Raw genomic sequence first — 26,458 nt, 5'->3', positions numbered from 1 at the left:
AACGGTGCCGTACTCGTGCCCGCCCTCGGAGGACGTCATATGCAGCAGTCTCCACGCCCAATAAACAGAACAGCGGCTCTCTCACACTCACACACCCACAACAATCCATACACCCACCTACACAGCACAGCACAGACGCCACCCTGAATTGAGATTGGGGAAATCCTGCAACTTGGGAATCAGCCGCCTTTTCTACTCCTCTTCTAGCTTCTACTCAAAAGCCCAGTCCGGCCCGGCCCTGCATTGCATCTCACTTCTGCCATCGACCCATATCAAAGCACCCTCACGTACAAAGCAACCACCCCAACCAACAATCTACTCTATCCTATTGCATTTGACGATGTTTGTCTCGCTGTTATAGCACCACTGTCCTCAGGGACACTTCTAAGGCCTCCTTCGACGCTGCTATTGCCCAGGCAATAACACAACCGCAACGTCTTGCACCTCAACTACTATACGACACATACAACTACACGCCTTCTCGACTACTTCAACCACTATTATCCTACTCTCCTGATTACGAATCAATCCTTCAGCTCAATTCCCACACCTACACCCCAAAGTTGAAGCACTCTACCTACCAACATGACGACCAACATGACTACCAACAACCCAGACACCCTGTGGGTGGCTCACGGTTCAGAAGAACTCGAGGAGGCCGACGAACCGCCTGAGATGGCCCTCAAGAAGCAGCAGTTTACTGCCAACGATTTCCAGCGAACTACCATTCGACCTCCCACTGAAAAGGCCTCTCTGTTGACCAAGGCTATCAATGGAAACTCGGACGATGACCTCTACATTCCCCAAACGATCTCACGATCTATGGCCAACACCCAGCGACGACGCTCCCTTGTTAGCAACATCAGCCTCGCTTCGACCGCCGACCTCACGAGCGATACTGGTTTTACTAGCCCCTCGCGACCGAACACACCGAGCCCCCCTCTTCCTGAAATGACCATGCTGCGCTTGCACGATGGACGTGCTACCGAGCCTACGCATGTTTCTTTGCTAGGTGCTGCTGTCAAGTTGCAGCAGGGCAAGACTGAGGAGCCTCGCAAGCGAAGCATTCAGTTTGCATGCGGTGGCAAACCTGTGGTCCAGGAACAACCCCCCCGATCCCAACCCATGGCCAAGGCACCTTCTGCTCAGGAAGCTCCTCGCAAGTCGTGCATCAAGTTTGCATGCCCAGCTCGACCCGCCTCTACCCAGAATACTCCTCCCCGGTACACCGAGGACTGCGCTAAGGACACAACACTAAAGGCCGAATCTCCCTCAACCCCCAAGCGAATTTCAGCCCTGGCATTTGCCGCACAAACTCGCCAGGTCACACCTCGCCGACACTCCATGTCGCGTCCCAGATTTCTCCGTGCCGATTCCTCTGATCTTGCCACAGACAGTTCACAGTTCCATGAGTTTGCTAGTGGTATCACCCGAGAAGACGATTGGATTCGACGTGATAGCAATGCTGTTGCAACTAAACTGACAATTAATGACACTCTGACCAAAGAGAACAACATTCGACGTCTGGCTACCGAGGCAGAGGAAGAGGCACAAGAGGAAGAAGAGCTTGAGGATGAGGAGGATGCCGACGTTGACGACGACGATGAGGATGACGGGGATGAAGATGAGGATGAGGACGACGAACTCGATGTTGAGCTCGATGAGGATGATGAGGACGAGGATGAGGATGAGGACGACTCTGATGGCTATCACACCGATGAAGAGACCGGATTCGCCGACTCTGATGAGGATGATGAGGACGATGACATGCGTCTCTGGACTCCTGGAGCCAAATCCGTAGTTCACATCGGATCTGGTGCTACTCTCATGCGCCGCCCCTCCCTTCACGAGTTACAATCTGACTCTTCCATCACTACCGTGGATAACCAGCGTGCCAGCCGTCGCTCAAAGCGCGTGAGATATGCGGAGGAGGCTCCTGATCTTCCCGACAGCACCGACTTCGTCTGCGGTACATTGGATGAGGACCGTCCTCTCGAGGAAGCCTACCTTTCCTGCCTCGCAGCTCGACGAAATGAGAAGCTTCGAGTCATTCCTCAGGACATCGACCCCAGTTTCCCTGCCTCTGAGCCCGAGGAGGAAAACGAGGGTGAGATCTTCAACCCTGTTCATCACTCAAGTGACGAGGATGATGAGTTCTTCCAGGGCAAAATGGAGGACCTTGATCAGGAGCGTGACCGCCCTCGTCGCCGTCGCAAGAGCGAGCATGCATCTCCCAAGCGATTCCGCTCTCCTCCCCCCAGGCGTCTTCACTCACCCCCTCCCAAGGTCCGAGGCCGATCACCCAAGCCTCTGTTTGACCGTCAATCCCCTCGAAAGGCCAAGTCCCCAGCTCCTATGCGCAAGCCCATCACTACCCCTCTTGGATCTCCCCGCTGCGTCCAAGTCAACTTCAACCTGGCTGGTCGCCCTGGGCTCACTCACACCAAGTCCCTTCCTCGTGGCGGTGCTATGTGCCACCAACGAAAGCAGGCTCGCCACAAGGTCAAATATGACAACGATACCCACATCCGTGGTGCTATCGATATCGTCAAGGGTCTGGAGAGTAAGCGTCAGCGACGCAAAGAGAAGTTCCACCAAAAGTACTGCAACCGCGCTCGACGAGGCCAGATCCCCGAGCGTAAGCCTGTTCCCGGTCGCGGCACGGAACGCATGAGGGAACTCGGCCTTCTCATGGCTGGCAAGAAGGACCAGACCAATTATGTCCTTTCCATCTAAGCATGCCTGATTGATCTTGCAAGAGAACATCGATGCTTTCCAATTTAGACTGCGAGACACGTTACGACGAAGATGATGCATCTTACACGATTTAACTTGATGACTCAAATGTCCTTTCTTCTTACACCTTCTCGGCTAGGTCTCCGAGATTGTTTCACTGTATATACTGGTAATGGACCCTGGAGGCTCGCAATGTTCGAGATTTCCTGTACATATTTTTCCTACTTTTTTCTTTGTCATACTGCATAAAGCGGCCGGACAACGCTCGCTACTGGCGGAAAGGAGCTTATTTTGAACTGCTTGGATACCCGATACGGCATTTGGTATTACTGGGTTACATGCTCGGCGTTGGATGAGAGGCTATCATGACATAAATGCATTTAGTGGAATATCAATCACGACAATGATTCTCTGCCATATATCGTATTGTTTGCTTCTGGTGATATAGAGTAATCGGATGAACGAGACTACTCATACCGAGTTAGGCATTCAATTGGACTGGTGGGTGTGATTAAGTCTCGTTGAACATTGGGGCTGTCACTAGCTGGTCATTTTGGTGTAAGTGAGTCCTAGAGATGGGCTATGATTCACTACAATTTGACAATGAAACTCTGAATGTTCCCGGAATAAAGAACAAGAAAATAGAGATCCTTCTTGTGAGAAATATACAATCATAGCCACTGTTCTTGTTCCCATTGCCTTGTGCCAGCAGCTGACCTGCAGGTCGGAATTCGAAGGACGGAACTGGACGGCGTGACATGCGCGATGACACGTGCCTTGTAAATCAGGCACCACTCCAGAGTCCCTTTCTTGCCAGCTTTTGGTTCAATACAACCAACGCCTCCTAACAATCCACCAGCAGCTACATTCCACGACGCCAACGATAACGACGACTCTTTTTCTCCAGTGCAAGATAATTACACCACAAACTTTTATTTCAGCCTAATACTCACCTCTAATACTCACACAAAATGTGGATTGTCAACTGGTGTATGTATTCCGTTACGATTAAACAACTGGTAACTTGAATGGGCTGACACGTGCTGCGTATAGTCTATGATGTGCTGTCCTCCTTGGGACTGCTCAACAAGCACGCAAAGCTGCTCTTCTTGGGTCTCGACAATGCCGGAAAGACTACTCTGCTTCACATGCTGAAGGTGCGTCGACACAATGCTGTTGGATTGCTGGATGGATGGTTGTCAGCTCCGATACTTGATACCAGCGGTGGCGGTTTTGGGGATGTATGACGACTAACGATGGATTTACAGAACGACCGTGTCGCTATCCTCCAGCCCACTCTTCATCCCAGTAAGACACTCTTTGAAAGCATCAACAATGCGTTTATACTGAGACATCACAGCATCCGAGGAGCTTGCCATCGGCAACGTTCGATTCACCACCTTCGATCTCGGCGGTCACCAGCAGGGTACGCAAATGCATCACCCCCTCAACCCCGCAAACATGCCTAATAACTTTTATAGCCCGACGTATCTGGCGCGACTACTTTCCCGAGGTCAACGGCGTTGTCTTCCTTGTCGACGCCAAGGACCACGAGCGATTCGGTGAGGCCAAGGCCGAGCTCGACGCCCTCCTCTCCATGGAGGAGCTCTCCAAGGTTCCCTTCGTCATTCTCGGCAACAAGATCGACCACCCCGATGCCATCTCTGAGGACGAGATGCGACACCAGCTTGGCCTTTACCAGACAACCGGCAAGGGCAAGGTCCCTCTCGAGGGCATCCGACCTATCGAGCTCTTCATGTGCTCAGTGGTTATGCGACAAGGCTACGGCGAAGCTATACGCTGGTTGTCGCAGTACGTATAGAGAGGAGTAGGAGAGATGGGATGAGATTGAAAGCAGTGAGGCAGTGAGCTAGAGAGGTATACCTTACGTTGTGTCCTTCTGGGGAGAGGTAGAGAGGACAAGTGATTTACAGTGTTTATGAGACTCAGAATTCTCTCTTAGGCGAACATTGGTCCTGCAATTCTACTATATTTACTTGCTACAAAATCTAGCCGAGCCTCATATTGGGAATGCTCCTGAAGATGGAAAAATCAGACCCCTGGTGTTATGTGCTAGGGTGTGTTATAAGGGGCTCATGAACGACATTATTGTGCCTAGGCATCATCGGAACACACACATATCATGATGCGTGATGTGACTAGTTTAAATGTAGCTAAACGAAAAGGTGGCAAGACTTAGAGAGAGATTGTGCGTATTATATCTCATGATTGGCGCTCGTGGGCTCATTCTAATCGCTGTAGGTGGTGATACCAGGTGTTCGATAGAGGCCTCGGTTCGCCAAGACGAACCCGACTGGTACCTTATGGATGGATCCCCAGGAAATGTACCTACCTAATGTACCGTTTCCCCAACGGAATCTACGTCATGTTACTAGAATCGTCACAAGGCAACCCAACAGAGCTTCGCATCATAGTAATCAATTTCTCCCTTAATCCGCTGCAACATCTCACGATTCCAAGAAATCCGACTCATTTGTCTCTTTCTGTCAGCAATGGGTTAGAGATTACAGCATAGAATCGATCGCAATGTCGTCGTCGTCGTATTCCTCTCTACTGCCTCGCGATCCAGTCTATGGATTTCCACCGGAGTCTTTTGACCCCTCCCTTCTTCCTGATGTCGACACTGAATTCGTCGATGCGCAAGACTTGGAAGCCTTTGAGAGGGCACTTCAGGCTCCTGATCCGCTTCAGAGTCCGACCGATGAAAACGGCGCTCGGTCGCCACGCAGCCCTAGTTCGTTCAGTGTGACAAAGAGGCCTTCCCAGGTCGAATCTGGGCTTGCGGATGATGTAGCTGCTGTGGTCGCCGCCGCGGACGCTGCGTCTGGAGATCTTCCTGTTCCCCCGACACCGACTCAAGGGACATTTATCACGGCGCAGAACGATTGGGCGCCCGTCAACGAGAAGATCTATAGCCGTCGCCGTGGTTCGAAGCGAAGCAAGAGAAAGCGCAGGGGTGGAAAGGGGGCTGTTGAAGGCCTTCTAGGGACCCGCACCAAGGACGAGACTCGAGAGGGATATCTATACCAACTTTCAAAGTGGCCTCTGCTTTTCTTCGTCTTTGCATGGCTGGGTGGACTTGTAGTTGCATATCTCTCGACAAGATTGTATATCTGGGTGTACGAGCATTTCTTCACATGGCGCGGCCAGCGAGAGAGACTCCGAAGAAATTTGCGAAATGCTTCCAAGTATGAGGACTGGGTAAGTGCCGCAAAGGAGCTCGACAACTACCTTGGTCGACAAACATGGAGGGAAGAGAATGATTTCGCATACTACGATTCCAAGACTGTTCGAAGAGTTTGGGAGCAGATGAAGAAGACAAGACTGCGCGCTGAAGAGCAAGAAAGCAAGGGCGAGAAGGATGATGGAGGTAAAGCGGTGGATGATCTGAAGACCTTGATCGAAGCTTGCGTCAAGAATAATTTTGTTGGCGTTGAGAACGCGAGGTTGTACAGCCAAACGTACTATGGAACCAAGAATCTGGTACAAAATTTCCTCGATGAAGGTGAGTGTCCAATTCCCAGCTAGACACTCGAAGATTCTAACCTGAAGCAGAGGAGAAGTGCATCAAATTTCTGATCAACACCAAACAGCTCGAGATGGAGCAGAAACGCGCTCTATTCAAACATGTCTATGCAAACTACGGAAGAACAGCTCTCTGTCTCTCGGGAGGCGCAGCCTTTGCCTACTATCACATTGGTGTTGTCCGAGCTTTGCTCGATGCGGATATGCTACCAGACGTTATTACAGGCACCAGTGGTGGTGCTTTAGTGGCTGCTTTGGTGGCCACCCGAACGAACGATGAGCTTCAGCAACTTCTTGTGCCAGCACTTTCTGAGCGAATCAATGCCTGCCGCGAACCCTTTACAGTCTGGATTCCTCGATGGTGGAAGACTGGAGCTCGATTTGACTCCGTTGACTGGGCTCGACGATGCGGCTGGTGGACACATGGCTCCTTGACATTCCGTGAAGCTTATGAACGAACAGGTCGCATTCTCAATGTTACCTGTGTGCCAGCTGACCCCCATTCGCCGACGATTCTTTGCAACTATCTCACAAGCCCCGACTGTGTTATCTGGTCGGCGGTATTGGCATCAGCCGCTGTACCCGGAATTATTAACCCTGTCGTTCTCATGATGAAGACTCGAGATGGTTCTCTAGAGCCGTACTCTTTTGGCCACAAGTGGAAGGACGGCAGTTTGCGAACGGATATTCCCATCAAGGCCTTGAACACACACTTCAATGTCAACTTTACAATTGTCAGCCAAGTCAACCCACATATCAATCTTTTCTTTTTCTCTTCTCGAGGCTCAGTTGGTCACCCAGTCACACATCGCAAGGGGCGTGGATGGCGAGGCGGCTACCTGATGTCTGCGTTTGAGCACTATCTCAAACTGGACATGAATAAGTGGCTCAAGTTTATCCGCCATGCCGAGTTGTTGCCCCGGCCACTTGGCCAAGACTGGAGTCAGCTTTGGCTGCAACAATTCAGCGGCACTATTACGATTTGGCCAAAGTCTAGAATTTCAGACTTCTGGCGCATTCTATCAGATCCCGACCCTCATCGATTATCCCGTATGATTCACGAAGGAAAGCAAAGTGCTTTCCCCAAGCTCAAGTTTATTGAGAACAGGCTCAAGATTGAGCGACTGGTTGAACGTGGACGCTCTGATTCGAGACCATGGGTGCGTCGGGGTAGCATTCAAACTATTCTCAGCGAAGAGGATATCAGAAACATTCTGGCGGAGGAGATGGGCAATGGTGCGACTACAGAGGACGAGACCGATGTGGAAGATGTCAGTGGTCTTGGACTTGGTATGACCACCCTCGACGAGAACACTCTTTACGAGGAGCCCGGAGAGAAGAGTGGCTCGGAGGTTAGTGGTTGAGCTGAGTATCGTGTAAGATGGTAGATACGAGCAGCATTGGATGTCTCTTGATTAGTAGCATAACTCCAGGTTGAAAATTGGATTGGGATTGGGAGGAACAAGTAGATCATTTATCATTATAGGCGTCTTTAATATACACCAAGCGTTTCATTTGTCAAATTATACCTTATGGCCTGGTGGTCTCGTTCCTATTTATTCACTTGCTCCGTTCTCAGGAGCTACTGTACCTTAGTTGGGCTCGAAATAACTAGATAGTCTAGAGTTGGGGCTGGCGCTAGAAGGTCATAGACTGCAGGGCTGAGTGCACTAAGACACAGTGGCTGTCCATTCTAAAATTGTCTACCTTAGGTAGGGTCCATTGTGCTGCCCTGAGAACACGGTGGCGCGTACGGCAAAAGGAGCCATTCAGTGCAGGCGGCAAGTGGGGAGTGACAGATAATCCGATCACCGGCAGCCGTCAACCCGCCCGCTTCCTAATCCAACCCAACCAAGGTCGACCATGGGAAATGCGCTGCGTGGCCGTAACTAATAACGTACCTTAGTAGACGACACCAGTACTTCACTTTTCTTCAACTTTACTTCACCTTACCTTCTCCCCCCCCAACAACAAGCACAATATTATCTGCCAGTAAAATACACTCTTTTGGGGCAGAGAACTTGCTTGTTCTTGATTTTGTAAAGAGCTTGCTTTCTCTTTATTTTATTAGAGCCCGTTTGTGTGTCTTTGTTTCTATCTGTCTTCTATACATTGATAGATCGCCTCGACTTGTGGGCTACGTTTCCCCCCGACCTTGCTTTGAGAGTAGCCCTGGGGCTCTCTTCAACCCGTCAAGATGAGTTCTGACTATTCTTACGACGAGCAGGTAATAAAGGGCACTGTTTCTATGCTTCGACACTGGCTGACTCGAATTCGCAGGGCCAATTCTTCCCCTTCTTTATCCTGACCCTCACTGGCATCGTCACTGTTCCCCTTACCTACACACTCCTTCGCCCGAACCGCGACCAAGATGCGCTTGCGCCACGGATCAAGACCAACTACAAGTCAGAGCATGCGGCTACTGTCGAGTCGCTCAAGTCAGCACAGAAGCGTAGCCAATGGAGGGTCAAGCGGGTCATCTTCGTGATAATCGGCTGGGCCCTTATGGCTGGCATGGCCTACCTGATCATGGTCACCCAGCGAACTGTCCCCAAGCTTTGGAACCCTTACGATATTCTAGGCATCTCAGAGGTAAGCTTAAGCTTCGCGACACCTGTATCGTACTCAAGTGACATTGCTGACACAATCACTATAGTCTCTCAATGAGAAGCAAATCAAGTCGCACTACAAACGACTCTCCCTCAAGTTCCATCCCGACAAGGTTCGACCTGACCCCGCCAAGAACGAGACTGTTGAATCCCTCAACGACTTCTACGTCGAACTCACCAAGGCCTATCAAGCGCTCACCGATGAAGACGTGCGCAACAACTACATTCAATATGGCCACCCCGATGGAAAGCAGAGCTTTAGTATGGGAATTGCTCTTCCTCAGTTTATGGTCTCCGATGGCAACGGCAAGTATGTCGTTCTTCTGTACACTATGCTCCTTGGAGTTCTTCTGCCCTGGCTCGTTGGATCATGGTGGTACGGCACAAAGAGAATGTCAAAGGAAGGTGTCCTGATGGAGAGCGCCAACAACCTGTTCCGACAATACGAAGACGAAATCGAGGAGGGCGGCATCATCACTGCTCTCAGCGCTGGCAAGGAGTTCGAGGACATTCTGAAGGGCGACAAGGGCGAATCTGGTCTTTCCAAGATCGAATCTCGAATTACAGCTGAAGGCGAGGTCGGGCCTACTGCTTCTGGCATGTCGGTTAAGGACAAGGAGGCTCTCGAGGATCTTGACAACGGTGTTCGACGAAAGGCCCTCGCCCTTCTCTGGGCTTATCTTGGCCGTGTTGAGCTCGACGACCCTGCTTTGACCAAGGCCAAGTTCCAGGTTGGCCCTATCGCCCGTGCCCTCAACCAGTCCTTCAACGCTATCACTCTGGCCTACGGAAACATTGGTCCTATTGCCAACTCGTTCTACACCAGCCAGAACCTGATCCAAGCTGTTGCACCCCACGCCTCTCCTCTTCTCCAGCTTCCCCACATCACTCCCGAGATCGCTCGTGCTATTGAAGGTGACTCCAAGACACACATGCCTGTCCACCGATTTATGGATCGACCAGACGCACAGCGCAGACAGCTTGCTGTTGGAAAGGGCCTCCTGACCGAGGAGCAATACCAGACCGCGATCGGTGTCGCTAAGCAGATTCCCTTCTTCCGTGTATCCAGGGCTTTCTTCAAGGTTACTGGCGAGCGCTTTATTATTCCCTCGTCCTTGGTTTCTCTTGTCATCAAGGGCCGTTTCATTCCTCCTGGTACGGAGAACATTCCTCCTGTCAACGAGCTGGATCTCGAGGACATTGACCCGGCTGAGGACGATATCGAGGCTATCAACGGACGCAAGAAGAAGACTATCAAGGGCCCTGACGGCAAGCTTATTCCTATCGAGGAGGAGTCAATCCTGCCCCCTCTGACACACGCCCCCTACTATGCCCGTGATCACTCTCCTCAATGGCACGCTTTCCTTAGCGACTCCAAGCAAGGCAAGATGGCTGTTCCTCCTTTCCACTTCGCCAAGTTCGACCAGCCTATTATCGATGATGAGGGCAAGCCTACTTTCAACATGCAGACTCTCAAAGCTCAATTCGCTGCACCCCCTCAAGCGGGCCACTACACCTTTGTTTTGCACGTTATCTGCGACTCCTATGTTGGCTTTGATACCAAGATGGAAGTAACCTTGGTAGTTGAGGAAGCAAGCAAGGCAGCCGAGATGCAAGCCGAGGACGACATCAGTGAGCCTGAAGAGGGTAAGTCTCAATTGCAAACTGAATTATCGAATGTTCCTGCTAACAACCTTTCAGATTCCCTCGCTGGACAGATGCACGTTCTCAAGACCGGCCAAACTCCCAAGACCCGCAGAAGGGATTCTGACGACTCTGAGGATGAGAGTGGAACAGATGAGGAGGAAGATGACACCAGCGCAACGAATACCGATACTGAGGACGAGTCATAACGGCCTACCAGTCTCTCTTTGTGGATAAAAAAAAGTACTGTAATCACCAAATCATGAGCTAAACCCCTCTCAGGAACATGATGTGTGTGTACGGAAGCGATATAATCCCTGTGTATGTACGTATGTATTAGGAAGGGAGGGAGTCTGGAGGAAGATGACAAACACTTTAAAGCTTGGGCATTTGTTTCTCTATTACAGAAACAAGTTGGGAGTTTAGGGGTTTCTTTAAGGCACACACACTCAGTATATAACTCTTTCTTGTTGTGCTTATTCTCATTCAACTTCAAATTACTTCCACAGCCGGCTTATTTCGTTCAAGCACCAAGACACCTTTTCCAGTTTCCATCTCAGCCTACAGTGAGCAAAACCCCCGTATTGGAGCAACCGTCGTATAATTTAACAAGCGCCCGAATTAACATTCTCCTCGCCCTTTTGAAACAGTGCCCGTGAGACGATGTTCTTGTTTCCATACATTATGTACGCCTATTGTATCGCTTCTTTCAGATTCTCTCAGGACCCTTCGGGATATAGACCATGCGTAGTATATATATGGTTCCAAAGACGCAAGACCAGCTTTCGTCTTGCTTGTACGTATCTTTCTAACAGTGGGGTGGCTTCTTAACATACTCTTACACCACAGACTTCGATACCCTTGCCCTCAATGCGAGCGGGACGGCCAAAGTACAGGATTGACAATTCACGAATGAATAAAGCATCGGTATCGCTCCAGACGTCGAGGCCCATGCTTTCCACAGCGTGGCTATCTACGCGGATAGCATCGGCATCGTCGGGTTCGAGGTCCGAGTCCGATGGACGAAGTGGTGCTCTTTCGCCCGAAGCTTGTGACAGGCCCTCGTCATCATCGTCATGGTCAGTATATGGCTCGTCTTGGCTGTCAGCTAGATCAGCTAACACTGATAGTATTTGTGTGGTGAGACGGTGGAAATAAGCGATGATAGCAAGCTCAAATCGGGCTTCGCCAGAACCATCGGGGGCACGATTGCTGGCATTGAGAGACCCAAGAGAGTCTGATAATTGCCCAGAGCGAGAACCTGGTCGTGGCATAGTCATAGAGGGTCCAAAATCGGCGAGCAGGGAAGCATCATGAGCTGCCTCCTCTTGCTGTTCCTGACGCAATTGTTCACCAGCGCTGGCCCACCACATGTAGCCGTTATAGGCAAAAGCTGCCCATGTTAGGGGTTCGACGACCTTTTCCACTGCGTCGTCTCGCGGGTCGCGGACAATATGACTTGACTGGGTAGAATATCTACGCGCAGCGCGTTCCTCTTCAGGAGACTCTGGAACTGCGCTAGGGACCTGGCTAGCAGCTGCAAGACGGGCAAGACCGTTCTTTAGAGTGGTAAACCGACGAAGATCTCGCTGGGTCGCCTTGATAGGCTGTCCGCGAGGGCATTCGACCACGGGCCAGACTCGCTCTGTAGCATTAGAGGAGTAGTCGGGAGGCAAAGTAACGAGCATATCCCATAACGTGTCCTTCATAGCAAGAATGCTATCAGTGGTGCACGCAATCCAACCAGAGCCTGATTCGTCATCTATCGCATCTTCGTCATTGCGGGGCCTCTTGGACGCCTCAAAGTCGTCCATGAGGAAAGGTATATCATGAACACCAATAGAGAAGAGCGGTCTTAGACGCTGCGTTGAAGCTGATCCTGGAAGTATATCGGTGACAGATAGGGGAATATTGGAAAGAACAGAGAGGTTATATACTAGGAACATTAATGTAAAGCTACTAGCAGAAGGAATGTATGTGACTTACCAAAATCACAAACTTCATGGACTGGTGCATGGCATGATATTAGAATACGCTTCCGCAGTAAGGCAGCGCGATGTATGGGAAAGATGAGCGGACCAAGCTTGTCCAGAAGGCTAGTCAAACTCCAGGCAGGGTGATACGGGGAGAGTTTGTTACCGGGCGGTATTAGAGAGGCACCGTCGGAAGCTGATCGGTTGCGGCTGTGGGTTTTGCGGGGGAAAGGCGATGAGTTGAGAGACGGAGAGCTCACAGGGGTCTCCCCTGAGAGTCGACGGTTGCCATTTCCAGACTTCTCGCGATTGGCAACCCAATATTCCTCGAGTATGCTTGTGTTTTTGCGATCCTCAGCCAGCTTCCTGTTCAACGCGTCAGCCAAGTCCATTGCGCATGTGGTAGCGTTAGATTGCGTACGTAGCCATCTCCTTCAGTCCTTCAGCATGCCTCCAAGCGCGGCCCAAACGACCATAACTCAGGGGAACCAGAACTCCGACGGCAAACATTCTCGCGTTACGTGCCTCCTCCTCGTCGCATGGCATGTTAACAAAGGCGCTGAGTCCGGCATGGGCGTTGTCGTGAACGAAGTAGATGAGATCTTCAGAGACTGTATGTAACCCGGAAGGAAGAGATTTATATTCGACAAGACCTTCGAGGTCGATACCAGGAGCATTTTGTTTCCAGAGAATTGTATATCCAGCCTTGACGTCGAAGTGGATGAGGAAGAGAGCATCGATAGGAGGACGATCGAGAGGTTGGTTCGAAGGCATGCGGACGGAAAGAGACGGTTGTCCTCGGCGGGAGGAAGCCATGGCGATTGATTATCGAGATGCGCGCATCATATGCTGGCTAGATGCTTGCAAAGGCGCAGGCAGACTGCGCTTAAATTGAGTTTATGAGGGGAGAACAGAGTCAAGAGAGGAGATAGGCGAGCCACCAAGCAAGTAAGTGGCAAGCGAATTGAAGCGAGTTTCGAAAGTCGAGCCAGAGATTATTACGGCTTGGACGGGACTGTAATAGAGTAACCGAGGCAGAAATCAGAAGCCAGAGATTACTGCAATGGGATGAGAGATTCCAAGGAGGACGAGAGGAAGAAAGAAAGAAAGAATGAATGGTGATGATAGATCGTGGTGGAGTTGAGTTTGGGTCTGGCTTACAGCGGTTACATTAGGTACCTACCTACCTGAACTAGCTTCGCTACCCTCCACTAGCTCCAGGTAGGTAGCTATCGCAGCCCGGTAGAGTATTCGATAGGGCCCACGTGATACAGGCATGGCAACTGGGCGTGGTCAATTAGATATATATATATATATATGTTTAGTATAGGATTTTACCTTGACAGGATACATAACTCTACTATTATAGAGAGAAAGCGTTTTCTGTCAGTTTCGTGTCTCAGACTCAGATGGTACTGTACTACACGGAAGGAAGCCAAGAAGAAGAAGGGTGTGGTCGGACAATCCCGTGATCAAAGCTAAGAGACAGCTACCTTGGTATTTTGTGTCTCTACCTATACAAATAAAGGATGTATTTTGCATTGCATTGTTGGAGTGACCATCTGAAACCGAAGGATATTGATAACTGACCATTGACTATGGAACAAGTATTCAAATGAACAAGTCTGGTTGTTCTAGGCTGCCACATATATTCTATCTACTTATATAGAGCTGACATACATATTGCTTCGTTATAGGTAGTTCAATTGTATCAAGTACCCCAGATATTAAAATACTTGAGAAAACTTGAAATGTAGCTATAGAGTTGGCTCTTCTAAGAGCAGAAAGATTATGAAGACTGCTAGCGATGTAACATTGAAATGATTGCAGATTGGCAGAGAGCAACAATCAACTTGTTCTTATAACGTTACTCGCGGTATCACTCCAAGCGGTATAGAACACGGCCCTGGACTCGGGGCTCTAAAAATCCACAAAATCCATGTTGATTCACTACAAGTTATCTTAAATCTATCTAGTATTTTCGTCAAAATGTGTTGGCACTTTACGGCGTCATCTCAACCCAAATAGTTAACATTCTAGGTATTGCTTATGGTGGTGTTGGATGAAACACAAGTCGAATCAACCGTCAAGACATGAATAAGAAAAGATAGAAAATCTACAAGTGACTTCATTATATCATGTTTTCTTTGCTGGTATGAATTATGGATATAAGGTATCCCCAACTATTATTGTCCCAACCGGATATAGGTACGTTATTAGCACTCATGCTCCGTACAAACCGCTGAGTCAGGCATGATCCATGCCATCATCTGTCCCTCATCCTCGGTGCCGACCTGACTTTCACAAGCCATAAAACGAACACCCTGTACCTACCTACCTACCTAGCCTACCTTAGGTGCCTGTGACATCACCCAACCAATGACAACCTCCCAATCAAAGACGTTCCCGTCCCGTGTCAACGGCTGTTGAAGAGCATCCACGGAACTAATTAATTAACAACTCAGTTGCCTCTCTCTGTAGGAGGGAATGTGATCTGATTCAGTACCTACCTATGACTGTACATTAATCCCTCATCCTACCTATATATAGACCAGTTCATCAACCAACTGAATAATTAATCAGTGTTTAAAGACATGGAAGAGAAAAGAAAAAAAAAAAAGACCCCGCCATTCATCGCTAGAATTGACAGTTTTATCGAATCCACTCAACAAACCAACCCCCGCCAAACCCAAACCCATACCGGACAATCCACCAGATCCATCCATTCTAACATCCATAACCCAGCTGACCTAGGTACCTAACCCGTAGTCTTTAACCTATAAACTCTACTTCTCCTCTACTGGTGTCTCAGTCTCACTCTGTCTCCTCCTCCTCCTCCTCCTCAGCAGAATCCGTCGTCGCCCATCATGTCCATCTCCAACTTCCTCCTCTACTTCCTCCTCGGCTACGCCGCCCTAACAATCTTCTTCTACGCCATGTCCCTCGTCGTTCCAAAAGCCGCCTTCGCCGCCCGCGGCCTCGCCTCCTACATCTCTCTCCTCGCCGTCGCAGCCTACGGAGTCCTCGCCTCCATCTTCCTCACCCTCGTCGGAAAGCAGCAGATCGCGCAATGGGCTGTCGGCCGCTGTTTTCACCATGTTATGCGCTACACCACTGGCGTTGAGTTCGTCGTCGAGGACCCCGATAATGTCCTCGGTACTACGCGCCCGGCCATCTTTATTGGAAACCACCAGACAGAACTCGACGTTCTCATGCTCGGAATCGTGTTCCCCAAGTACTGCAGTGTTACTGCCAAGGCTTCGCTGAAGAAGGTGCCTTTCCTCGGCTGGTTCATGTCGTTGAGCGGTTCCATCTTCATCGATCGCAAGAACAGCAAGGATGCCCGCGAGGCTATGAAGGGCGCTGCTAGTGAGATTCAGTCCAAGCGACAGAGCGTCTATATGTTCCCCGAGGGTACTCGAAGTTACGCCAAGGAGCCCATGCTGTTGCCTTTCAAGAAGGGTGCTTTCCATCTTGCTGTCCAGGCCGGCGTGCCCATTGTCCCCTGCGTTGTCGCAAACTACAGCCATATCATGCATCCCAAGACTCTGACCTTCAAATCTGGAAAAATCCCCGTCAAGGGTATGTATACATACGTACTCTGTTCGCCTGCTCAAATTATCTGACTGTATGCAGTTCTCAAGCCTATTCCCACCAAAAACTTGACCGCCGCCGACGTTGACGAGCTTACCCGCACAACGCGGGAACTCATGCTCAACGAACTCGTCACTCTCACAGCAAAGGCCCGCGGCCAACCCATGGCTGTTCCCGCTTCGCTTGACTCAACAACTGGCAAGAGCTCAGCCATTGATACAAATGGCTCGGCGCACTAGCGCATCTCATCAAATAAAAAGAACTTATTGAGGAGGAGGAAGACTGGTTAGGATAAGACAGGGATAAGGAGTTTGCCATACGGGGAGTCACGTCGGATGCAAAGACTTGAGGCAGCCTTTTGATACCCCCATAGACGCATGCATGAGGCGGCTTGTGCTCGTTAGGTTTACGGGCTTGAGCTGAGCCCGACTGTTTTTGTTTACTGTTTTGTACCTTTTCGTTACTGGAGCTTGCTTGCTTGCTTGCTTGCTTGCTGGCCGATTTGCGCTTGTTTGTTTTTACCTAGGTTGGGTTCATGAGGCGCGCTCACAAGATGTTTTCAGAATTTAGTCGCATGACGGAATGAATAGACGTATATACGTTACATATGCGGATGCCGATCACTCCCCCCAAGTGTCACGGGGGATTTACATGCATACAGATCTGTATGTAACTTGTACACTTTTCGTGTTTCATTCGGTATCGTCTATCATCATCTGCACGCCAAAACCGGAGGATCAGAAACGAGATTCAACTCCAAAGATCGCCAGACCCGTCCTGCCTTATATTCCGCCATGCTCCAGAGGCCAACCAATTACAGGGAAATATCGCTACACTAAAAACCACACAAGAAATCAATGAAGCCCAGCTTTTGTATATAGCAAATGCACCGACAGGCTTACTCTCTAAGCGCCTGCAGTGCTTGCGTCAGTGATACGACCCTCAGACTTCGGCCCCGTCTCGGTGTTCCCATAGCAGCCGAGCTAGTATGTGTTGCTGTAGGACTCAAGTCATCTCGCCAGAAACGGAACACTCGCTTCAGGTCCCGAGGAATACCTTCCAATACGACTGTTGAGATGGGTACAAAAGGTCGGTCCTCCATGCCCGCAGCAAGGATGGCATATTCTTGAGCAAAGTCGAGAGCGTTGCGGAAAGACGAGTATTGCGACTGAGCACGGGCGCCAACAATGATGTACATCTCAAAAAATGCATCAAGAACATATATGTGCTCAGGAGAAAGGTCATGCTGGTTGAAGGGAGCGATCTCAAAAACCTGGTGCTTATTAGTACGCCGACCGCTTGAGCCAATGTGAATCAACATACCTGTTGCCGTGTGTCTGCATCCGAGCAGAAGAGTCTGCTGCAGTACTTGGCATAGTTGGGCTTGAGCCTCCAATGATCAGCCGAGTGAGGCTTTGATCCGCTCTCAAAAAGGTTCCAAAATGACTCAGACTCATCGCCATCGTCGGCCTCGATTAATTCTCCAGTGAGCGTGAGCTCAATGGCGATGAGCTTCGCCGCACTCAGCTCTGTTACATCGCATCCTCGTCCCTTCCAGATATAGGCCTTACCCTGACTGGTGAGAACATAGACGAATCCTGCGCAGAGACTCGTAGGGCTGAAATCACACTCATCGAAAGCGACCTGGCCTTGATAGCGCCGGCCGCAGAGCATGTTGGGTGCCAGGGAGTCGTACTTGTTGCTTGAGCCGCGTCTAATCAAGACAACTCCACCAAGGGCTTGCAAAAACTCGGTTGTCTCCTTGCCTTGGTGCATCTTGACAAGCTTACCGCCCAATGCCTTGGCTTCCTTCTGGACAAAAAGAAGGGCATCGTCAGCAGCCGACTCATGAACCTGGTCACCGACCCAGAAATAGATCTCCAGGCGCTTCCAGCCAGCCTCGTTTGTGAAGCTGTGGGGAGCAATGTACATCTCTCGCTCAAACAATGTGCGCTCGTTGTGAGCCGAAACAGGCGTCTTCTTGCCCTCTGCGGATATTTGGAACACCTGGAAACTGAGACTCTGGATCTTCAGGGGGCCTGTTGGTGGTCGATTTGCAAGAAGCTCTGCAGCATCTACCTTGTACTCAGACCTTGAAGGCTTTGGCCCAAAGAAGTCTGTCAATAGACTAGCAACATCACTGCCCTGGCTGGGGGTCTTTGGCGGTGCGGTTGAAGCTGTTTGTTGGGGCTTGGGGGTCTGCGGGGCTTGAGGAGTCTGTGGTTCCTTAGAAGGGGGTGTTGGCAAGGGACGGGTGGCCGCTCGAGATGGAGTCTTGTTGATTTGTAGAGGAGAAGATCGTCCGGGGTCGGGAAGAGGGCGAGGTGTCTGTACTCCTGAGGCCTCTGTTCTGTCCCACGAGGGCTTCGCTGCCAGAGGTGGGGGTTGAGTAGCACCGCCAAACATGGCCTTCGCATTCTTTACAGAGACAACGGGGTCACTATCAACCTTTGTTGGGGATGAGGGCTCAGGCTCAGGCAGTGATCTTTGGAACATCTTAACAGGAGACCGAGAGCCTGTTCGCTGATGCGTCAAACGGATTGGCTCCTTGGCAGGCTCTGGCGTGCCGTTTGATGATGGGCGGCCCATGAAACGAGACATGCGGTTGTTGTCAAGTTTCTTAGGTGAGCCAGGCTGTGAAGCAGCGTCACCGGTCTTCTGGATCCTCAGTGGTGAGGGATAATCACTTGGGAGGAATTCACTCTTGGGAGTCTGTCTGGAAGAGAACGAGGATGTTTTCTCATCACGAGTCTGAAATCGTCGAGGTTCATCCTCTTGAGGCTTGATAGGTGCAGGTTTTGTGGGTGTAGGGTTTCCACGTATGGTAGCCTTGGCAGCGACTTGCTGTTGAATAGAAAGGGGGGCAGTGGTTGACTCCTCCACCTTCTGAGCAGGAGGTGTCTGTTCCGCTAGCTTTTCCTTGACAGGCTCAACGGGTTTCGGTGTAGCAGGCTTCGGCTTTTCTTGGGCAGCTTTTGGTTCAGCTGCTGGTGTTGCAGAGACGGCTTTAGGGGCAGCTGAAGTCGGAGCCTTTCTTCTGGGGCCTCGTGCTCGACCCTTAGTCATATGTGTCAGCTGCGGGCCCGGAGCAGAAGGTTCTGTAACTGTTTCGGTGGAAGCTCCCTTTGAATCAGGCTCATCTGAAGTCTTTCCTCCGTTGGCAGCCATGGGTGGCGGTCCTCGTGCAAGCATGCCGGCGAGGGCTGGGTTGAATCGTCCTGCGAGCTTACCTCCTACACGTCCCTGTAGTCTAGCAGGTGAGCTCGTTTCCTTTTGCAGGCTTGGCAGGGCCCGCGGTTCTTCCGGTTTCGCGCTAGATTCGGTAACTACTCGCTTTAGACCCTCGTCAGCGGGTTCTGGGGCGGATTCAGGAGCGGGCTTGGGCGAAGAAGGGGTCTGGCTGGGTATCCTCTTGGGGCCTGGTGTCGGCTTGGGCGAACTTGGCTTACTCGGTGCAGGTGGTGACTTCAGTTCAGCCATGGACTTTCTCTTTGCCATCTCAGCCCTTCTGGCAAGGCCCTCTGGTAGCGGCGAGTCGTTCGTGGGAGTGCTGCTCCTTGAGATGCCCTTGCCCTCGACCTGAGCTTTCTTAAAGTCATCCTTCTTCTTCAGAATAGCCTCCTTAAATTCATCCACTCTCTCTGTCTTCTTTGGACCACCTGTCTGGCTGAGGGAAGCTTTGCCCTTAAGAATGTTATCTTTCAGCTCATCAGGAGCCACAAAGTTCTGTGTCTTGGTTCTGCGAAGAGTGCCAAAGACGTTCTTGAACTCGGGTTCTTGGGCCTTTGGCGCTTCTGAGCCTGTTGGTCGATGCCTCAAGGAGCTGCGGAAATCCTTCTTTGGGGGTGTCTCGGGCTTAGGTTTAGGCACAGGCGCAAAGGGTTTTACTTCTCTGGGGCTTATGACCGGCTCATCCTTGGCAGGCCCTGATGCCTTCTTCTCCTCTTCGGTGAGTTCAGGGTCCGGGACTGGCTCGGGATCAGGAACAGTTTCGGCCTCAACCTTGGCAGCCTTATCCTCAGTTGGAGTTCCGGGCTCGAGCTTGGGGGCACTCTTAGAAATGCTCAAACTGGCACCGTGGTTGTAGGGTCGGTTACCACCAGGTGGAGGAGAGTAGATGCCACCAAGGCCAGTAGTATTGGTCTTTGTAGCGGTTCCCATAGGCGTAGACCTCATAAGTCCTCCGATACTAACTTGGTGCTTATGAGAAATAGACCCTGGGCGAGGCCGTGTTGTTCCTTCAGCGCCAGTAACCCCCCCCTTGTTCTTGTTCAGCTCTGCCATCCAAGCTGGCTGCGACGAACTCGATTTATGGTGAGTCTTAGGTGACTCAGGTGGCTTGTTCAAAGCACTCTCAAGCCAACTTGACTTGGTAGGGCTCCACCTTCGAGGATCCATAGTCTTGGAAGGGCTGATTGGGATTGGTGCTCCCTCCGAGGCAGTGCCAATTGTAGGGGCTTTTGGTGTAGCCTCGTTATCAGACTCTCCATGTCGAGATGTTGGCCGGCTCGAGTTTGGCGTTGTTGACTCGGGCCGTCCCTTGCTTTGGGGTCGCGTGTTTACAGATAGACTGCCCCCTTGGTTCGACTGGATCGAATTGGCACGGTTCAGACCAGGAGGGCTCGTAACGCTCCATCGCTTAACACTATCTGATCTCTTCATCATGGCACTCTGGACGAATCCGCCCATACCCTTGGTGGGCGAATTGGATCGCGAGTTGGATCGAGTAGGAGATACACGCCCTGGCATACTTCCGAAGCGGTCACCCACAGGCTTGTCCTCACCAGCGTCAAAGGCTGGAGGATTTAGCGTTGGAGGGCTTGCCAACCTCATTTTAGTAGGAGTGGCAGGTTCCTTAGCAGTCTCCTTGACAGGTTCCTCAGCCTGTGGGCTTAGTTTTGGTTGTTCGGCTGTCATGCCTGGTAATTGCGCCTTGACAGAAGCCATGTCCAACCGATCAGTATCCTCGACTTGGTTCTTTCGGTAAGCAGCAGAATTAGCTCCACGATCGGCTGTTTGGCGAAACCATGAAGGGTCTTTGGATCCAAGGGCGTGGGCAATCTGGTCCTTCGAGAAGCTCTGTTCAGTGGCTGAAGCTGGAGCTGGGGAAGACTCCTGCGACCCAATGAACGACCGCTGGGTCGCATTTTGGGTTGCAAGCATGCTCAACGGGCGGGTAGAGCCGCTGCGGGAGTTAGGCCGTCGCTGCCATGATAATGTAGAGTAACGGGTGGGTGTAGTCGCGGGCTTGGTATCGACATCAACTGGAGACTCGTTCTCCTTGGTCGGAGAGGAGCTGACGACTTCCATTGGAGCTTCGGGCTTTGCTTCAGGCTCAGATGATGGCGAGGCAGTGTCGTCCTTGGACAGACTGGGGGAGTCGAGCCTCAATGCCTCGGATAGATGAACGCTACGACGACTCGAACGTGGTGAGGGAGTGTTTGCAGGGGAGGACTTTTGTGGTGAGATTGATCGTGCACGTTCTGTCAGTGGTGATTGTGGTTAGCAAGAGGACACCATCGGTGATTATGTGATTTCAGCATCAATGCATCCCAAAGCCAAGACAAAACCATGAGTAAGACAGGAAAATAAGAATACAACAACGGAAAGTAAACAACGGGTGTACGACGGAGGATGTTGCCCTGGAAATTGGAAGAGGGAACGCCATCAATGCAAGCAACAAAGCCTCTCGGGTGGGAGTCAAGCTGCAAGCAACAATGGACGCCCAAGCTTTCTCTCTGTGTCTCTTTTTTCTTTGTGTTTTTGGTTATTTTTCTCACCTTCACGACGGGCTTGTCGTTCTCGCTTGGCAGCCAAGTATTCTTCAAGCTCACGAGCTCTCGTTTCGTCTTCTTCGATCTGTTGACCACGCAGGCGCTCGACCTGCTCGAGAAATTGGGAGACTTCGTCGGACATGGCTCTGGGGCCTTTGGGACATGACACGGAAGGGGGTGGATGTTTTAGAAGAAAGACGGCGCAGCGTGGGCCCTTGGCTTTGTTGGATAGCACACACAGTAAGCGCGAGCAGGAAAATACACAATGCAATCCTACGCACAAGGTTGCAGCAGGTGTTATAGACTGCTTTTCTGCTATCTCCCAAGAGCCTAATGTAGCTTTGAGATGGATGTGGTGCTGGTGGGAAGTTGATAATGGGTCACTCGACTAGGATGGGATCATGTCTGTTAGCTGCAGTGGAAATTTCACATGGCGCTTCTGCGACCTTATTGGTTCATGACCGTCCCCAGGTGTGTTTGTCTCTAAAACCCGCTATGAGAGGGGGCCGCTGTAGCGCCCATGCAACCCGAAGTCTCAGGGGCAATGGTTCCCGCTCGCTAGGGGGGGGATGGACTGCTTGACAGATTCCGGCCCAAATGCGGCCATCAATTGTATTTAATCTTGGTGCATATCAGAGCTCGATCTCATGCAAAAATATGCATGAACCTCGTCTCATCACTTGCATGATGCAGAATCGGAACGATGAAGATTCAATTGATATCGCAGGCAACCTGACTCAACCTCACCAAACTCACATGTTGTGTTCCTATGCGCTATAAACATGTAACAGACCAATATCAAACGTCATCCTTTGTTTACTTTCGACTTTTCCCCACGGTCGATCCACTACAACAACAAACCCAAACCATGGCTTGAATCCGTTGAACCTTGTCACATCTTGGTCCATCTGCCAAAGTGAGCAGTACGTATCTTGCTCTTCTCATGCCTCAGACCACACAAGCAGGTTATCTCAGATTGCTCGATCGCCAATACGACCTTGTAAGGTTAGCACAGGCTGCATGCGGCACTTGGTGATGCTATCCCGCTCCCCTGCGCTTCGCTAGACGAGGCCTGTAGACTAAAGATTGCGTGCTGGAGAGTTTTGCGGGACGTTTTACGTTGCCCGGCGTAACGAGTTTATTATATCAGGTTTCAACGTTTAAGCTACCTAGTTAGCTGACTTTCTTATGCATATCCGCGCTATTCGGCTGGTTGCTTCCAAGTCTCGTGGCTATCCACACTCTGTGGTTTGTTTGTTGCTTTTGCAAAAGGACTTCCTGTTGTGAGGCCAACAGGAACTATTCGGTTGAGCCAGTCTCGTTTAGTAGAGAAATAGTCGCCTTTTTGCATCCTCCACCACCCATGACAGTCCTTCTTTAAGGTTGGTTCCAGTCATAGCGCTGCATGGCAGGATGTGCCATCGATGTGTCCGTATGGATTCCAGTTGTAGCTCCTAAACATAATGGTGAGCTTGGTCATGTTCACATGGCATGTCATGGCGTAGCGTGGACATACCGAGAGAATCTCTTCTTCCGTCATACATCCCTCAACATCTGTTTTGTTGGCAAAAACAAGCAGACTTGCCCCTGCAAGACGCTGTACCACTTGTCAGTAGCTATCCGACCGTTGCCGTGTCATATCACGCACCTCTTCTAAGAGCAAACCTTGAAGCTCGTCTCTGCAGTCTTGGATGCGTAAACGGTCTGTTGCATCGACAACCCAGATCAAAGCATCTGTCTTTTCGAAATAGTTTCTCCAGTAGGACCGCAACGTTTTCTGTCCACCCACGTCCCCTGGGGGAGTCAGCTCATCTCATCGACTTGACATATTTAGGTTACACACAGATGTTTAATTTGTACCTGCAAGGCCTGTCAGCGGTGTTATATGACGAATGAAGTCCTTCTTACCCCTCATAGTCAATCGTCTTGATGATGAAACCCAATGTTGGGCTTACGGTGTTGACATCCTCTCCCATAACCTTCTTGACGATTGTAGTCTTTCCAGCATTATCCAGTCCGCTTTGAAGAGTTAGCCAAAATTCTTAATGGAGCAGGTCGTGGTCAATACTCACAGCATCAGGATTCTCATTTCTTTGTCCTTGAGTCGGGCTTTTCGCAGGATTGATAACATTCTTATTCACGAGTCGTGTATTGAATAAGCTCGATAGTAGGACAAACAAAGCACTCCAACTTGGTTCTTCAGCAGTTTTGTCGTTTATCTGGTCTTTGAAGGATTTCTTTCTGCATCACCCAACTATGAAGGTCGTTGAATTCAGTTGACTGCGGCTCTCATGGCTCCACGTGATTGGTGCTCGCTTGATCCCTTCACCCCTCCGACTTCACCACTCTCATTCGTATGCTATGCTATGCCTCAATCGCCACTATTCATGGATAATCTACATAATCTGACTCCCATAGACATCATGAATCCTATCGACATCCTTCCTTTACATGCGCTACTTTACATGTCTTTACACTCAAACTTGGCCTGGTAATTCCCTGCCATGCAATTACCATCGCGATACTCCGTAGACAACCGAAACTCAATAGCCATGGCTCTTGTACGTCAATGCCTGCCTTCCTCCACGATTTCTGAAGCTGGGCGCACTTCATGTTCCCATACAACTAAGTCCTTCCAGAAGCCTGGGTTGCTTCCATGCTTAACAGCTTCCTTGAAATTCGCAACCTTCGCAAAATCGTACTTCTCAAGCAGACGAGTCATCCACTCAATTCGAGAATCGTCCTCGCCATAAAAGAACGTCTCCAAGTATAGCTTACTGTATTTGCGTTGATTGTGTGCTGGAATCTCTTCGTACGTCTTTCGGGGCTCCGAGCACTTCCAGGTGTAGTCCACAAGACTACGATGGTAGATGGACGTGGACAACATAATTCTGTCCAGCAGTGCTGACCCGACTAGCATTTGGCGATGCTCTGGGTCAACGATGAGCTTGATGTTCCCAGAGAACCTAGCTCCCTGGCATGTGTGGCCTAGAAAGTCATGTCGAGAATCGTCGACAAAGGCAAAGCCAAGGATGGTTGGGCTCTCTGAAACTCCATGGGATTTCATATATCTAATGAGCTTCTGATAGCGCTTTTCATCGCCCTTGGACCATCCAGAACGGTCGACTATCTCGCAAGAAGATTCAATCGCCACAATGAAAGGGCGACGCTTCAACGTGCAAGCATTGTAGATTTCTGCAATTTGCACACTGTCAACTTTGGGTAGGTAGACTTGTGAATCCTCTCGCTGCATCTCATTATTGACGATGTTTGCGATGCTCTGAAAATCCTCAGGTTGGACGGGCCGAAGAGTACAATCTGCATCAGGCCACTTGTCTTCCTCCTGCGTGATGTCGGCATACTTCTGTTCTTCTTTCTTACGCTCAATCTCTTCCTTTTTCGACTTGCGTAAATCCAGCTCGCGGGCGATATAGCCTTCAGAATTGGTTACCGCGCGGCGCCAGTTGTGCTTGGCTTGGGGGTCTTTCTGAATTTTGATATAGCGCGGTGGAGGGATGAGTTTGCCTGTCGTAGGGTCGATGTCGCAATCATCCACCCGAGGGTGACGGTTTGCGGCAAGGTTGACGAAGGGATATCTTTCTTGTTGTGTCTCCCACTTCTCCACGGCCGTCAATAAATTCGGATGGACCTGAACAAGGGCCATATCCTCATCGTTTTCGTGATCATGTGGTTCGGGACTATTCAATGCGGCCGTTTCATATGAAGGCAGTGGGCCAGCACTCAGCGCCATGGAAGCGGTACTTAAGGATCGTTGTCGGAGAACGAGGGCGGTTGAAGGTGTAACAGCCTGGATGATATGCAAGGGTGCTGGCAAAGGAGCACCTTCGAATTCCGACGAGTTATTACCGATTGACTGCTCCTTAGGTGAGTTCCAAGTGCCCACGGAGCTGTGCTCGAAATCGTCTGTCCCTTCGGAATCCACGATTTCAGGTGATTGGTGAAAGGGTTTGCGAACAACCTCCTGCACAGGCGTTTGATACGGAGCAGGAGAAGAATGCACGACATCTTTGGAAAGCCTTCGATGCGGAGGAATACGAGTCGCCTCGTTTGTGCTTTCTTGAAGAGGAAGAGGAGAGCGAAGTCCCTTCTGCCTGTTCCAATAGCTTTGCTGGATAGGAGTGGGATGCCCATTACTCGATGTCCCTTGCGACCCCAGGAATCGCTGTTTCACAGCGCCCGCAGGCAGGAGCTGCTGGTTTTGGTTTTGGTTTTGGTTTTGAATCCCAACCAGTTTACCCATTCCTTGGATGCGCTGCAGCGACTTATTGACGTTTGGCGAAGGCGTGCTGCCTCCGCCGCCCCGACTGCTGGGGGCCCACGACATGGCATACAAAGTAGGCTTTCCATCGTTAGTTCTTGCGGATGATGAAGAAAATACAGCAAATGAAGGCGCACCTGTATAAAGGCGACGCAAGCGAGTGTACTACTAGAAACACGGCGATGTGTGGAAATAGCAGTGCAAACAGCGGCGCGAAGGACGGTGACGGGACAACAGAGTTCAAAAAGTGATATGAAGGAAAGGGATACGAAGCAAGAGGGGAGTGAAAGAAGACCAACAGTA

General features: G+C 50.6%; 9 protein-coding genes across 9 annotated transcripts; 5 read left to right on the top strand and 4 right to left on the bottom strand.

Moving 5' to 3' along the window:
- Positions 1 to 597: 597 nt before the first annotated feature.
- On the top strand, positions 598 to 2,736 carry FSUBG_531 (GTP-binding protein SAR1; the record flags this gene model as incomplete). The annotated part of the gene is made up of 1 exon (XM_036683393.1): positions 598 to 2,736. The coding sequence occupies one exon, from the start codon at positions 598 to 600 to the stop codon at positions 2,734 to 2,736; it is 2,139 nt and encodes a 712-aa protein (XP_036544054.1).
- Positions 2,737 to 3,707: 971 nt separating this feature from the next.
- On the top strand, positions 3,708 to 4,558 carry FSUBG_530 (GTP-binding protein SAR1; the record flags this gene model as incomplete). The annotated part of the gene is made up of 5 exons (XM_036683382.1): positions 3,708 to 3,726; positions 3,790 to 3,893; positions 4,005 to 4,044; positions 4,097 to 4,162; positions 4,218 to 4,558. The coding sequence occupies 5 exons, from the start codon at positions 3,708 to 3,710 to the stop codon at positions 4,556 to 4,558; spliced, it is 570 nt and encodes a 189-aa protein (XP_036544053.1).
- Positions 4,559 to 5,283: 725 nt separating this feature from the next.
- FSUBG_529 (patatin-like phospholipase domain protein) lies at positions 5,284 to 7,646 on the top strand (the record flags this gene model as incomplete). The annotated part of the gene is made up of 2 exons (XM_036683370.1): positions 5,284 to 6,262; positions 6,313 to 7,646. 2 exons carry the CDS (start codon positions 5,284 to 5,286, stop codon positions 7,644 to 7,646), a joined length of 2,313 nt encoding a protein of 770 aa, XP_036544052.1.
- Positions 7,647 to 8,479: 833 nt separating this feature from the next.
- Positions 8,480 to 10,744, top strand: FSUBG_528 (translocation SEC63; the record flags this gene model as incomplete). Its single annotated transcript, XM_036683359.1, has 4 exons — positions 8,480 to 8,509; positions 8,563 to 8,874; positions 8,939 to 10,538; positions 10,593 to 10,744. 4 exons carry the CDS (start codon positions 8,480 to 8,482, stop codon positions 10,742 to 10,744), a joined length of 2,094 nt encoding a protein of 697 aa, XP_036544051.1.
- Positions 10,745 to 11,362: 618 nt separating this feature from the next.
- FSUBG_527 (LCHN) lies at positions 11,363 to 13,324 on the bottom strand (the record flags this gene model as incomplete). The annotated part of the gene is made up of 3 exons (XM_036683348.1): positions 11,363 to 12,471; positions 12,522 to 12,874; positions 12,930 to 13,324. The coding sequence occupies 3 exons, from the start codon at positions 13,322 to 13,324 to the stop codon at positions 11,363 to 11,365; spliced, it is 1,857 nt and encodes a 618-aa protein (XP_036544050.1).
- Positions 13,325 to 15,375: 2,051 nt separating this feature from the next.
- FSUBG_526 (1-acyl-sn-glycerol-3-phosphate acyltransferase) lies at positions 15,376 to 16,341 on the top strand (the record flags this gene model as incomplete). Its single annotated transcript, XM_036683337.1, has 2 exons — positions 15,376 to 16,090; positions 16,145 to 16,341. 2 exons carry the CDS (start codon positions 15,376 to 15,378, stop codon positions 16,339 to 16,341), a joined length of 912 nt encoding a protein of 303 aa, XP_036544049.1.
- Positions 16,342 to 17,000: 659 nt separating this feature from the next.
- FSUBG_525 (uncharacterized protein) lies at positions 17,001 to 22,018 on the bottom strand (the record flags this gene model as incomplete). Its single annotated transcript, XM_036683326.1, has 3 exons — positions 17,001 to 17,375; positions 17,426 to 21,585; positions 21,883 to 22,018. 3 exons carry the CDS (start codon positions 22,016 to 22,018, stop codon positions 17,001 to 17,003), a joined length of 4,671 nt encoding a protein of 1,556 aa, XP_036544048.1.
- Positions 22,019 to 23,269: 1,251 nt separating this feature from the next.
- FSUBG_524 (ADP-ribosylation factor-like 2) lies at positions 23,270 to 24,007 on the bottom strand (the record flags this gene model as incomplete). Its single annotated transcript, XM_036683315.1, has 5 exons — positions 23,270 to 23,473; positions 23,525 to 23,670; positions 23,720 to 23,736; positions 23,785 to 23,895; positions 23,949 to 24,007. The coding sequence occupies 5 exons, from the start codon at positions 24,005 to 24,007 to the stop codon at positions 23,270 to 23,272; spliced, it is 537 nt and encodes a 178-aa protein (XP_036544047.1).
- A 435-nt stretch (positions 24,008 to 24,442) lies between these two features.
- On the bottom strand, positions 24,443 to 26,221 carry FSUBG_523 (acyl n-acyltransferase; the record flags this gene model as incomplete). Its single annotated transcript, XM_036683304.1, has 1 exon — positions 24,443 to 26,221. One exon carries the CDS (start codon positions 26,219 to 26,221, stop codon positions 24,443 to 24,445), a length of 1,779 nt encoding a protein of 592 aa, XP_036544046.1.
- Between the last annotated feature and the right edge of the window lie 237 nt (positions 26,222 to 26,458).

This window comes from Fusarium subglutinans (genome assembly GCF_013396075.1).
Source record: "Fusarium subglutinans strain NRRL 66333 chromosome Unknown NRRL66333_c0000002, whole genome shotgun sequence".
In the NCBI taxonomy this organism is placed as follows: Eukaryota; Fungi; Ascomycota; class Sordariomycetes; order Hypocreales; family Nectriaceae; genus Fusarium; species Fusarium subglutinans.
The sequence above is the reverse complement of the archived record's forward strand: the minus strand, read 5'-3'. Positions and strand labels throughout refer to the sequence as shown.